At 40.3% G+C, this 13,893-nt stretch overlaps 1 protein-coding gene across 1 annotated transcript in view; it reads right to left on the bottom strand.

The window, feature by feature from the left end:
- Positions 1 to 13,893, bottom strand: part of COL6A5 (collagen type VI alpha 5 chain) — a 98,642-nt gene that overhangs the window by 62,978 nt on the left and 21,771 nt on the right. The window contains exons 9-20 of the mRNA XM_064378680.1: positions 13,422 to 13,762; positions 13,234 to 13,315; positions 10,855 to 10,997; positions 10,203 to 10,295; positions 8,421 to 8,474; positions 6,539 to 6,610; positions 6,190 to 6,216; positions 6,038 to 6,082; positions 5,894 to 5,947; positions 3,863 to 3,925; positions 3,216 to 3,281; positions 2,764 to 2,817 (exon numbers count right to left, since the gene is read on the bottom strand). Coding sequence (XP_064234750.1) covers positions 2,764 to 2,817; positions 3,216 to 3,281; positions 3,863 to 3,925; positions 5,894 to 5,947; positions 6,038 to 6,082; positions 6,190 to 6,216; positions 6,539 to 6,610; positions 8,421 to 8,474; positions 10,203 to 10,295; positions 10,855 to 10,997; positions 13,234 to 13,315; positions 13,422 to 13,762 — 1,094 coding nt within the window. The remainder of the gene's footprint in view (positions 1 to 2,763; positions 2,818 to 3,215; positions 3,282 to 3,862; positions 3,926 to 5,893; positions 5,948 to 6,037; positions 6,083 to 6,189; positions 6,217 to 6,538; positions 6,611 to 8,420; positions 8,475 to 10,202; positions 10,296 to 10,854; positions 10,998 to 13,233; positions 13,316 to 13,421; positions 13,763 to 13,893) is intronic.

Below are 13,893 nucleotides of genomic sequence, written 5' to 3'. Positions count from 1 at the left end.
TAAATAGTTGATGGGGTCTGCTCAACTATGGTGATTCAAATATCCAAATGGCTACCACTAGTTTCAATAGAGGACAAAAAAGCCGGGCTGATCCCTGAAGCCCATCCAGAAGCGAGTTCACATTGCCAGCTCAGGCTCTCCACCTAGTGGTTGTCACACCCTCTCCTTTCCAGAGTGTAACCAAGTGGGAAAAGAGATTCAGGCCCCAGATCCTAACTTCCTTATCTCTAAACAGCAAGGATAAGATCTACACCTTCATACCACCACTACCCCCCACCCCCCGCCGCCCAAACCCTGTCTTTGCCTCTTTGAGAGAGCTGTGGAACATCTCGACCACCAATTCACTTAGTGTTGTGATAAACAACTATGATTATTTTAGGTACAAAGCAAGTATTTTTTTTAAATTCTGTTTCTTCATTCATTTATTCAGAAAGGTAGCCATGGACATTATTTCAGAACTGCTGTTTTCTTTCAACTGCCCGCCTTCTGAAGTTCCTTAGAATAAACTACCAGACCAAGTATCAGCTCCACCAGGTTGGCTGTTGCTTAAAATGTTTCCGTTGAGGTTCTGCCCCTTGATGTAAGGTACTTTTTGCTTTTAAGATGCAAATACTCTTTGAAAGAAGTTACCCATTGAAACTTTGCAGCTGTTTGTACCCAGAATCAACTTCCAGAGCTCATGACATAAAAAAGCAAAGAAGAAATAGTAAACAAAGATTGAGGTTAAGGTTTCTATGACATCACAATTCTGTCTTCATTAAAACAAGGATAAAATAATGTTTATTCTGTGTAACGAACTATATGCACAGTGGTGAGAGAGATGTCCTTGAAAGTCAGGCAGCCTTGAGCTCAGTTCTGTTCTTTAAAGCCTGTGTGGCACAGGGAAATTGCCCAGGAAACCTCACCCAGTGTGGTTAGCAGCCCAGACTCTGGAGGGAGAAGACTGAGTTCAAATCCCAGCTATGCCACTCACAGCTCTTATGACCTTGGGCAAGCTGCCCAAGGTTTCTTGACTTTTCCATCTGTGAAAAATGGATATAATAATAGTATCTACCTTCCAGGTATGTTATGAGGATTAAATGAATTAATATTTGAAAGTGATTTGAGTAGGACCTGGCATAAAGTAGATGCTATAAAAATATTTTTTGTGTATCGCAGGCAAAAAGCATAGGGCTGGAATGTGGATTCGAGTGTTGTTTTCAGTGTGTGGATCCATTCTTTAGGCAACAACGGGTACAACAATTAATTTACATAAGTTGAAATTCTGTCACGTAAAAGGTAATGTCTTCAATTGGCTTATGTTGTTTAAAATTTATCATCCACTTAAGATGTCTCCACCCCATAGAGAATTCTGTTCTGCGTTGGAAAGTTGGGGGAGAGGGGAGAAAACTTGACGCTGTTTTCTAATTCAGGAGAAAAGAAATTACAAAGGAGGAGGTCAGCAGGGAAATGGGTAAAAGATGAGGCGGGGGCCGAGAGCCTCACGTCCTTAGAATGACTTAAAAGTATTGACTGGTTTGTCCAGGATTTATCACCTACACCACCCCTAGCATCTCTTTTTTTAAAGTCCATGATTGATGCATCAGTTATAAAGCTATTTCAAACTAAAAGTATTTCCTCTTAAACCAACAAAAATACACATTTATCTTTAAAATTTATAGCATTTAGCTCATCTTGCTACTCTACTGCTTCTTCTTATTACATTTTAATGCCCTTGTGTGAAGAAGAGGGCAAAGTCCCAAAGAATTTTACCAGAAGCACTGGGAAGCCTAACCCATTCCAACTCCAGCTCTTTTTCTTTAAGAACTGTGGTTCAAGATAAACAAAGGCAAGTGGTATTAAAGCACATTTCTTCACCATCTATCCCAGAGAGAAGGGCAATCAGCCACAGCCTTCAAAATAATGAGAAGGTTCCAAATTTGTAATAGAAAAGAAATCCAAGCAATTTCAATTCCTTCTTGAATGAAACTCAGAGCCAAATCTAGGACTTTGTCCATTATTCTCTTTTAATGATGTCCATGCTGAGTGCATGAGAGAGGAGTTTTTAATACGTTATAAATATCACTTCTAGCTTCAGTAGTCCACAGAAGGAAAGGCGATTTCCTGGTTGTTCCTTTTAAAGACACAGAGAAGTCCAATGTCACTGTTTTTTGCTGTGATAGGCTTGATATAATATGGGATGCTGTAAAGTTACACCAGCACCTCACGGTTGCCACTTGGCCCTAATTGCCAGTGCGTTGGTCCATTCAGGAAGAGTTTATTCGTAAGTCCTCTTTCTCATTGGCAACATGTAAAGAGAAAGTATATTTACCCAGTTCATAATATTCTCATATAAGCTATCATAGGAGAGCTTTCATGTTAACATCATTGGCTCTCTTCAAAGACATCCCAAAACATCTGGAAGGTGGAAGGGGAAAGGCAGACTATATCAAAGTGGTTCTCAACCCACCCCTCCTATACCCACCACAGACATCTGACAATATTTGGAGACATTTTTGAATGTCACAATTGGGCAGTGGGGAGGGTGCTGCTGCTGACACTAGTGGGTAGAGACCAGGGATGCTGCAAAACATCTGCCAATGCATAGCGTAGCCACTCACAGGAAATCATTATCTGGCCCCAAATTTCAGTAGTGTCAAGATTGAGAAACCCTGCAAAATATCTTAGCCCTGAATCAGCCAACTCTGTGCAACAAACATTCTGAATGCCTCTGTCATCTTCAAGTGATAAAGAGGGGAAATAAATGTCCACAGAAATACTTACCCTGCTTCCTCTGGAACTAGGACTGCCTTGAACCCCTTTCTGTCCAGTTCTACCCTAAAAATATAATAGTTCCCTCAAGATCAAAACACAAAAATTCTGAATAAATCATAAAAGCATCAGCATCAAAATCTCAAGCACTATTAAAACAGCAGAAAAAAAGTCACGCTATGATCTATGATTCTGCACATTAACAGTCAGTTATACATGTCCTTTAAAGAAGAAAAAGGTATAGCAACATGCACTGCTACATTTTCCCAAAAAAATCACTTGCCAGAAACTTAATTTTGCTCATAAAAGTATAACCTACCACAAATATGTATTATTAACAAAAAGATCTTTTAAATGTGGTCTTAAGAGCATTTGTTCAATTACAGAAGAGTTACATATCTTACTAAATTTACTTGGCTCAATAACAGAATTAATCAACTCATAGATAAAATAGATCAAATTACTTGTCTTCCTTGTTCTCCTTTGGAGCCCTTTTGTCCTTTGATGTTATTGTTTTGTCCTGGGTTACCCTAGAGAAAGATTTTTATAGTTTAGAATCTGGAAACATCAGCTTTTTCCCCAAAGGGTATGATGTTCAAGTACTAAGCTAATTTGGGTTACAGTATAAGAAGCATGTGAAAATTTTTAATATTTGAAACTCATAGGATTTTAGAAAAAATTAAAGCAATACTTCCTCAAGTTTGAAGAAGATTTGGCAATAAACAATTAAAAGAGTGCTTGCTACATAGTGATTTTCCCTTTTCTATGATGGCAGCTTCAAACACTCAGGCTATTCCTCAAAGGTGTAAAAAGATTCCCCTGTAACTGAGTCTGCAGATAATGAATCTGTAGGTCTGCAAGATTAGAAATCCAGTAAGTAAAGCTATGGAAATGTTCTCCCAAAGGAACCAGAAAGTCTCAATATACCATAAGGATTCAGAAGATGGGCCTAACCCAGGTAAGACATAAACAGACTTCTCCCACATTTGGAGACATCAGCCAACACCTATCACCCCTACTCCTAAGACAAGCATTTGCCTACAGGGTAGCAGGAAATACAAAGGGAAAGGAGACAGGAACTGTGGAGCAATACTGGGCCCTAGAAACTTACCGGATCCCCTGGGAAGCCCTTCTCTCCACATTGCCCAGGAGCACCTCTGGAACCTGGGCTGCCCTGAAATAAATAAAATAAATTTCTGAGTTATCTTGTAAGAGGCTTGTATAATGGCATTAAATATCAACTTTTATAAATCCTCTATGTCCTTCTATTTCAGCCAGATTCCCTTAGACTTCTCAAGCAGTACTAAATCCAGTTTTAAGCCTATGGTCAGGATTATTTGCAGTGAGGCTCAGAAACTAAAAAACTTCTTACGGTCTAACATAACACTATCCAATAGGAGCTTCTGCAGTGGAGGAAATGTTCTATAGCTGCATTCATCATTATGGTAGCCATTAGCCCTATGTGTCTAGTAAAGACTTGAAATGTAATTAATGCCACTAAATAACAGAATTTCTTAATTAATTAAAATTTAACTTTAAATAATCACATGTGGTTAGCGGCTATTGTACTGGTCATCCTAGCCAGTCTAGCAACTTCTAACATCTAAAATTAAATTGCCCAATGGAAACTTTCACAGGAATATTCCATTATCACCTCAAACCCAATTATTTCCATTTCAACTTGCCCAAGCTGGGATCCTTGCAGGCATATTGACTGATTCTCTATTTCCTCTTCCTCTAGCCACCTATATCTGGAGATTTCAGGTCCCAGAGCCAGGCCTAGTGTGAGACGAGAGAGGCATCTAGGGTGTAGAATTGAGGTAGGTATTTACTTCACATAACTCAGTCCCTTTTGCACCTTAGGTATCCTGCTAGCCTCGCTTCAATCCGAGCCCTGCGATCAGCTTAGCATATTTTGTGTCTGTTCTGTCATTGCTTTACTTAAAGGTTTTATCACTTCTCACCTGATTTCTACAGATCTGCCTCTCATCTTTGCCTTGCATCTATGTCATCTGCAACATAGCAACCACATTACTGCAAGTAGTATTTCTAAAATGCAAATCTGATTGTGATTCTTCTGCTTAAAGTCTTTCAAAGGCCCCCATTGCCTTATGGTTAAAAAAACAAAAACCAAGCTCTTCAACATGGCTCACTAGTGCCCTCCCAATCTCTTGATCTCTTCCCACTACCTCTTGAACCTCATCTCCCAGTACCTGTATTCTAATGCTCCCTCCAGTAAGAAAAACTTGGCAGTGCCCCGAAGTCTCATGTTTTTGCTTATGCTACTCCCTCTATCAGGAATGCCCTTCGTCCACATCTTTGCCTTGCTGAATTCCTGCTCCTCTTCAGCTCAGAGATCGTTTCCTCCAGGAAGACTTTCTGGACAATCCCTGCCCCCAGGCTGAGTTACATGCCCTTCTCTGGACCCTCATGTAGATATCTACAACATGGCCTCAGTCACACTCTATATAATTCTATTGGTATATCTGTCTCCCCAGCTACATTCTGGGATCTTTGAGGACAAGGGCTGTGTGGTTCACCTGATTCTTATTATATAAGAATATATGCCCAACCAATGACAGGTGCCTGGCACATGACAAGCCTAACATGTGACAGGTGCTCAAAAACACTTCATAAATAAATGGACCAGAGCATAAAAGTAGAGCCGCTTTAAGTCAAGTAGGCACACATAAAGGAGTGCTGAAATCAATGAAAAGTTAAAAAATGTATCACAGTGATTTGCCACCAAAGCCACCAAAATAATTGTCTCTTCCTCTTTTTATTTTTTTCTTACATAATAAGGACAACACAGAAATTCCTGACATTGATAGAAACATTTTTTATAAAAAACAAATGAACAAAAAAAATCCCACTGACAGGTAAAAGCATTCATTTTCAGACATGGGAAACATGCCCATAGAAGAACCCCATGTGTGCTGAATTTTTCTAGGTGGAAATTCTTGAAAATTACATAATTACCCCCTTGCTCCAATCAGATACACAGCATATATTCAGTGGTAATAGGCCTTTATTATGTGGTTAAGTCAGTTGTAAGTTTTATCCCCTATAACCACTGGCACACAATGGTTAAGACTATCTCTGTCATCAAATTATCCTTCTTCGATGTATTGAAAAATGTTACCTGAGATCCTGGATCACCTTTTTCTCCTTTTATTCCCGGAAGTCCATGAGAGCCCTAAAAGAAGATAAGAAAAACAAAATTCCCACTTAAAAAATTTTAGCAACCTCATGACAGTTTTATGATGCTTGAAGAAATATGGCTTACCTCTTCCCCATCAAGTCCATCAATCCCATCCTCTCCATGTCCTCCCTGAGAGACACAATAGCCGTCAGGTAAAAGCAGGTCTCTATCACATGCTTATTGGGAAACTAATCCCATTCGGAAATCAAATTAGACTGAGAAAAAAACTCCAGTACCTTCAGTCCAGAAAATCCTTTGACTCCCTGCAAAAGATGAAATATTTCTCACTGACATATCAAAGACAGAGTGTAGATTCAAAGACTGCCTCTCTAAAGTGAGTATTTACTTAGTTGCTACTGGCTATACAGCTACAAAGAGGTTAGAGAAGGAATTTATTAATGTTAAAGACTCCTTGATATTACTTAAAAGAATTCATCTGCAGACAGGGAAACTCATCAATATAACTGGAGAAAGGAAAAGAGAGAGGAGTGATGGAAAAGAGAAAACAAGGGAGGAAAGGAATGGGGAAAGAGAGGGAGAAGGTGTTATAGAGAATTGGAAATAACATTTACAGAAGAGCCTTACCTTCTGACCCCACTCCCCTGGACATCCTGCAATCCCTTTATCTCCTTGGGGTCCTGTGTCTCCTCGTATTCCCTAAGAAAAGGAGCACAGACAAGTAATCAAAGTGATGTCTTTGCCAGTGGTTTATTTTCAGAGTTAAGCTGAAGCACATGGGCACTATGAGGTTTAGAAAAAGTGAATCCTTTTGCAACCCCACTCATTTAAATCTGTTTTTCCCCTCTATATTCGAACATGTTTCCTGTCAATCTTCAGGGCTTTTTATGGATCCAAGATCACAAAAAGGTGCAAGAAGAGCTCAGCCACTTCACTACCTGATCAAACAGCACAGTGGCCTCACTTTGTAGCCACATTCCAAGACCTCACTAATCCATCTAGGGCCCTAATGCTGTCCTGGGAGGGTCAGCATTGCTGACAGCAGACCCACAAGTCAGTGCTAGGGTACTGCTGCTGAGTAGACACAGTTGCTGGGAAGTGACACCACTAGGAGAATGAGAAAGCAAAGGCGAGAAAATAAGCTGAATAATCACCAGATTAAAGACCACCAAAGTCAGACCATCCATGCAGCTGAAGATCAATGATTTGTGTGTCTCCCACCAACCATGATTCTCCAAGGAAATATTTAAATACAAGTAAATGCTAAAGTAAAATGGATCTTAAGAAAGGAACAATTTTATGCTTTTTGAGGGCAGGAACCCCAACTGTGTCTTTCACCATCACGTCCCTTGTGACTGGCTCATGTCTAGGTGCACGACAGGTACTCACAGTTTGCTGCATGAATAACTAATTCGTAATGAACTTAATTCTTACCTTGCCAGTAAAAGGGAGAAGGAATTGTCCTTTGTCCTGCTTTGCTTTATTCTGAGGATCATTCCCTACAAAAGGAGGAGGCCTTGCCCATGGCCACAGGTTGCTGAGAGGTACCTTAGCTCTATGGCTTCCTATTGCCTGGACTTTCTGCCAGTGCTGGGGTCGGCTGCAGGTGGGTGACATTATCCCCCACACTCAAAGCACTCCCATACTAGTTTGATGGTCTCCAAGAACCCTCAAAGGGTACAGAGTAGGTGACTCAGAGCACTCCCCTTAGCAGTCATTTCGTAAACTAGGTCAGCTGTTGGACTGTAGAGGAATTTATAATTGCTTACAGATGAGAAAACCGAGGGTCAAGAAGTTAAGTATCTTGTTCAAGGACCACATCTAGGCCAACTCTTGGCAGTCTGACTCTAGAGTCTTTGCTTTCAATCCTCATAACTTGCTGCCCAGATGAGGAACTGGCCTTGATATCAGGGGTAGAAATCCAGTCTGATACTTTTGAACTTTTCCCATCCCAAACAGAGCTACCTAAGTGGCTTCAGTTTCTTCAAATTCTTTCTTATAATTTGACTGAGAGAAAGTGAGAGTTCGGTTTTCAACATGGAGATTCACAAACCTCTGGGAAGCATTTGACTGTGAAGCCATGCCTTGAGGGATGCCTTGCCCACTTCCCTTCCCATGGAAGGATATAGACTCCAGCCTTGGCCCAAAGCCATGTACTAAGCACTGGGTTTTAGGTCTATAAAGAGCTCCCTGGCAGATAACCTGCTGTGCCCTGCTTGGGGCTGGAGAGGAGGGTGCCCGGGTCTCTGCCACTGATAAACACATGCCAGGCCACATGTGTAAGCCTGTTCCCTCCTTACCCCAAACTTAAACTTAGTAACTGCCTCATAATTCAGACAGGGGAAAATGAAAAGAAAGGCAACACTTCTTCCCGCAAAAAAGCACAAAAAATAAACATACAAACAAAATAAACATATAAACAAAACCCCATCTGCCCCTTTTGTATGAAAACAAAGCTTTTTATGAAAAAGAAAATAAATGTTTGTTGGAGGGGGTCACAAAAACTTACAGGGTCTCCATCCTCTCCCCTGTGTCCTCTGCTGCCTTTCAGACCTTGAGAACCCTGGGAAGAGAGAGAGAAAAAAATAAATTTTAGTCATCCTCTATCAAGGCAAACTTGGGAAATCATTAGACATTCTAAGCAAGTCCCTTCCTCCAACTTGGTTGCAATTTTTGCAGATGTGGCTGTGAGTTTGTGTAAAATATGACAACATTTGGAGCTGCCTTTTGAACTTGCACTCAGCTCTGAAGCCCTGCTGCAGAAGGCGACTCTCCTAACGCTTGCAGGGAGCTGACCTTTAGAACCCAGCGGATGAGGGCTGCAGAGCCACACCTGTGCCTGAGCAATTTGCAGGGAGGACAGCCATGCCAGCCACAACCCTTTTAGCAAACAAACCTGCAACATTTCCAAAGGGATTATTTTATTTTGTCCTGCTATTTTGAGAGCTCAAGGAAGAATAAGCACTTCCAACAACAAGGCTGCATATATTTTAATTGCAGTCATCTCTCCCTTAGCCACATGTGGTTTAACTGCATCGTGGCTTACTTGTGGCAAACATTTCATTAGAATTTGCTTTCCCCACCCTCTAACACAGGCCCAGCTGGCTGCTCCGTATACCAGGGGGGTTGTGCTCCTGGAACATAATTCTAATATTGATCTGAGCAAAGTAACGAGAGAAAGTTGTGCTAAACAAAACATCACAGTGCAGTAAAAAATTCAATATAAATTGTCCTTCCATAAGGATGGGCAGTGCAGAACTCATGAGCAAGTATTGTTGATCTCTTTTTTTTAAAAGAAAAACTGCATTTTTATTGTGATATCTAAAATCCATTTGAAAAGTACATAAAAATATATAAAATATAAATGGATAGCTTAATTATTATACAGTAACTTTACAGAATATTATAATTGTTATATATAAGGCCTGTGTAGCCCACCCAGGTCAAGAAATAGAACATTAGTGGTCCCAGGCACAGTGCCTGTCCCACTCCATGAGGGCACTCCTGACTTCTGATAATATTTTCTTGCCTTTAAAAAATACTTAACCACTTAAGTATTCCTCCATAGATACTATAACTTTTAATAAATGGAATTTTACCATATGTACTCTTCTGTGTTTTGCTTTTTTTTGGTATTACCATGTTAGTAAAATTTATTCATGTTGTTGTATATAGCTGTAGTTCGTTCATTTTCATTGGCATATTTTATTGAAAATATTATGACATTTATTCATCCTATTGTTGCATAATTAATATTTTATAATTTATGTTTTAAAGGGCTATTAATCTGCAATGCTATGATATTTTTGTAGTTCAATCTACTCCGTTGATGATGAAGCACAACTCTCCAATATTTATTTGTTTATTTATTTATTGTTAAGGAGATGAAGTCTCGCTATATTGCCCTGGCTGGTCTTGAACAATCAAGTAATCCCACCTCAGCCTCCCAAGTAGCTGGGATTACAGGTGCAAGCTACTACACCCAGCTTCATCTTCACTATTTTTACTTTTTACCACTTTCCAAACTGTCTAAAGCAGGTACAAAAGTATAAATTACAAAACCAAGAAGCAACATTAACAAGGATACATAAGAGAAAAGGCAGTTAATCTTGCTAGCAATATCAAAAGTGAGCTCTTCTGACCTGGATTTTATACCAAAAAAGTCACATGAGATGTCCAAAGCAATTACATTAGCATGGAGTGAATGTTGTAAATTCAACCACTCAGTCTCAGTCCCACCTGTACCAAATCAAGGCACATTAGATAAAATAGTATCACAAGTGAGTAGCACCTTCTTGGCTTGCAGTCCTCGGGCCCCATGCAGTCCTGGAATTCCTGGACATTTGCAGAATGTACAGCAGCAAGTCCTCTCTGCAATGTTTCCCTAGGGGGGTGGGGGGATATAAAGCTCAGTGAATAAAAATTGTCACAAACTTTATTACGTAAGAATTGTACTCATACAAATCCACCACCTACAAGCCCATCTTCTTCCTTTGGATGAGGGGCTGCCAAGAATATGAAGTGTTTTCTGAATTTAACACTGCAGAGAGGGTACCAGGCACTGCACTGGCAACATCCCCGCTCCAAAGGAAATGACCTGTTTATAAACAAGGCATCCAGCACGTGGATAGGATTTGTTGTTTTCTAGTTGACAGTCTTCTGTTTCCTGAAATTTCTGCAGCATAAACAGTTGGGGGCTTTTTAATTCAATTATGAGTTGGTTGGTTTTTTAGTTCCTTATGCATTCATTTAGTGAGATCACCAAGAATGAAAGAACATGCAAAAACAAACTACTATGCTATGCCACACTTTTTTTATATCCTAAGGACCAAGCACTTAATTTACTGGGGGTAAACAAAGGCAGTCCTTGAAAGTTCTTATCAAGATTCCAATTTAGTTCCCATGGCATTTTGAACAACTGGGGTTTTTGTTCAACGACTCACCAGGTACTGTGATAATGTTTTGCCCAGCTCTCTCATTCCAATGGTCAGATGAGTCCTGTAATCGAATCCTTTTCCAAATTCAAAGCTGGAAAACTCATGATGAGCAGCTGTGTTAAGGGACACTACCAGCAGAGCATCAAGTCCTATGCAATAAAAATAACAGATAGAAAGCAAAGGGGTTGTACATGAAAAAAAAAGAAGCCATAATAATTCTACTCAGTGAACAGGATTTAACTAAGTTAAAAAAGGAAGGAGTACTCCTGACATATGAAGAAACTAACGGCAGATTTGCCTGCATTTTCTGAATATGCACCAGCTCTGGTCCCTGACTTTTGCATGAAAGTCAGGGGATAACTGATAAAAAGTATTCAAGAGAAACAATTTACAAATCTATAGAGAAACACTAATAGAAAACTGTTTTCCACCTCTTACCACCAATTTTGATGCAGTTCTTGGACAATGGAAAGTGATTTTTAAGAAAAGGCATTGTTATCTTCAGAGAGTTTTTCTGAATTTTCCTGAATATAAATTAATGATAATTCTCAAGTTATTCCCAATTCCAAACACCCCTGGGAGGCCAGACCCTGAGAACGGCCAGGCCCTAGGAAAGCCCAGGGCAATTCTAGTTTTAGCTGAACTCCTGACTACATCCAGTCTATTCATTCATTAATTCATCTATTCACTCAATAATTCATGTATTAGTTTATCTTTTCACTAGACGAATTTTTAAATTATTAATAGGAGCCTATTGTGTACTAATCATTGTATAATAGCAGAGATACAAATGAATAAGTCAGGCTTACTGCTTCCCTTCCCCGAGTTAATGGTTCAATGGAACAGATGGTAAGAATCAGATAGTTGCTCTGAGAAACATCAGGGTTCCATGAAAGCCTAGAGGGAGAAGTTCTTAATCCATTCTTGGAGGGTCATGGAAGGTTTCTTGGAAAAATCAACATTGAAGCTGATTCTAAAGGATAAATGTTAGTTGGCCACTGTACTGTACAATGTACTATAAAGTACATTGGAGGCTAGGCATGGTGGCTCCCACCTGTAATCCCAGAACTTTGGGAGGCCATGGCAGGTGGATCACCTGGGGTCAGGAGTTCAAGACCAGCCTGGCCAACATAGTGAAACCCCGTTTCTACTAAAAATACAAAAATAATTAGCCGCAGGTGACTGTAATTCCAGCCACTCTGGAGGCTGAGGCAAGAGAATCACTTGAACCCAGGAGGCAAAGTTTGCAACAAGCCAAGATCATGCCATTGCACTTTAGCCTGGGCAACAAGAGTGAAAATCCACCTCAAAAAAATGTATATATATGTGTGTATGTGTATATATATATACACACACACACATATATATGTGTATATATATGTATATACATATATACACATATACATATATATACACATATATATGTGTGTGTGTATATATATACACACATATACGCATATATATACACACATATACATATATCATATACGTACAGAGGCCAGGGAAGCACAGGCCAGGTTCTGCAAAGGTCCCAGGCCATATTAAGGAATTTGATCTATATCCCAAGAACAATGAGAAGGTATTGAAGGCATCTGTGCAGAGAAAGAAACACAACTAAGCAATAAATCAGGACATATTGTGGCCTTTAGGGAGGTTGCCTGTGGAAGCTGAACCCTAGAAGTCAGTCTGAGCTACACCAAGGAATTCTTAAACGATGCATCTCATTTGAGAATTAGAGGCATCTTCCATCACTGCATCCTACTCTCAGCTTCTGCATTTAGCTTTTTGCTCAGTCCGAAGCTATGACATGGACAGAAGACACATAGTGAGAAATGCTTTTCCAAATCCATGTTACTAACTCTCATATGGAAAATAAGAAACAAAAGGAACTGTCTTGGGTCAGGTTCCCTAGAACTGAAACCTGAGAGAGGATTTTGTGTGTATGTGGTGTCTGTATTGACAGAGAGAGCAGGAAAGGGAAAGAGGTGTTGTAAGCAGGGATATATCTCAGTAAAATTAGCCTTTACCTGATTCATGAGGGACTCTGGGGTGCAAATTGTACCAGAGTTGACCCATTTAAGCAAGAGTGCCAGGCCTTTGTATTCCTATATCATAGACTGCCCTACCACCACCACCAAGGTGGACATGGTAACCCCACTCCCATTCCAAGTACGCCAAGGTACATGGTTCAGGTCAGTCAAGAGCACATGTCTATAGAAGCACTTTGGGGAGGACAGTGAGGGCTTGTCAAGGGGGACTAGACAAAGCACCAACAACCTCTGCTACAAGTAACCAGTCAGATCTCAAGATCTAGAGCATCTGAGTAAAGGTAGAGACTTGTTCAGCATATTCCATGCTTCATTGTTTAAATTTTCAACTCAATACCTGCTTCTCTGAGCCTGTCTGATTGATTTTCAAGCATTATGGTGCTTTCACTCTGGAGACCATCTGAAAAAATAAGCAGCACCTAGAGAAATAAGAAAATGGGATGGTGTAAAAGCTAATTATATAACTGGGGAATGAAGAACAAATGGAAGAATGTGGAGATGGGAGATAGAATATAATATGGATACCTGACTCTGGGATGTAGATTTATCCTTAAATGTGTCCCACAGAGCCTGCAAGAACTGTGCGTTCAAATGAGTTGGTCCACTGACATTGACTTGCAGCAAGCTGTCAAACACTGCTTTATGATAGATTTGGAACTTGGCAGGGAATTCTTGGTCACTGTTCACCTTAAACGCCAAGCTCACCTGTGCCTCTGTGCCAGCCCCACAGCTTACCCCCCTGATAGAGGTGATGTCTTCTAAGACGCCTGGGAGGTAGGATTCCAGCTGGGGGTGGCTCTGGAACAAAGGCTGCCCCTGCACATGAGTGGAGATGTCGAACCCAATCACTACGTCCATAAAGCAATCTGGAAACCAAGGGAACAGAGTCAAGATTAATGAGTAGACAGGAACAAGGAAAGACAGGGCAGAAAAAAGGAGCAGTGTCATGCCCTGGCGCTAGGGGGTCTCTAGTCCCCAAAAACTGTTCAAGAAGGAA

The sequence above is a fragment of the Aotus nancymaae genome, unplaced genomic scaffold (assembly GCF_030222135.1).
Source record: "Aotus nancymaae isolate 86718 unplaced genomic scaffold, 86718_ANA_hifiasm-v0.15.2.pri h1tg000019l, whole genome shotgun sequence".
In the NCBI taxonomy this organism is placed as follows: domain Eukaryota; kingdom Metazoa; phylum Chordata; class Mammalia; order Primates; family Aotidae; genus Aotus; species Aotus nancymaae.
The sequence above is the reverse complement of the archived record's forward strand: the minus strand, read 5'-3'. Positions and strand labels throughout refer to the sequence as shown.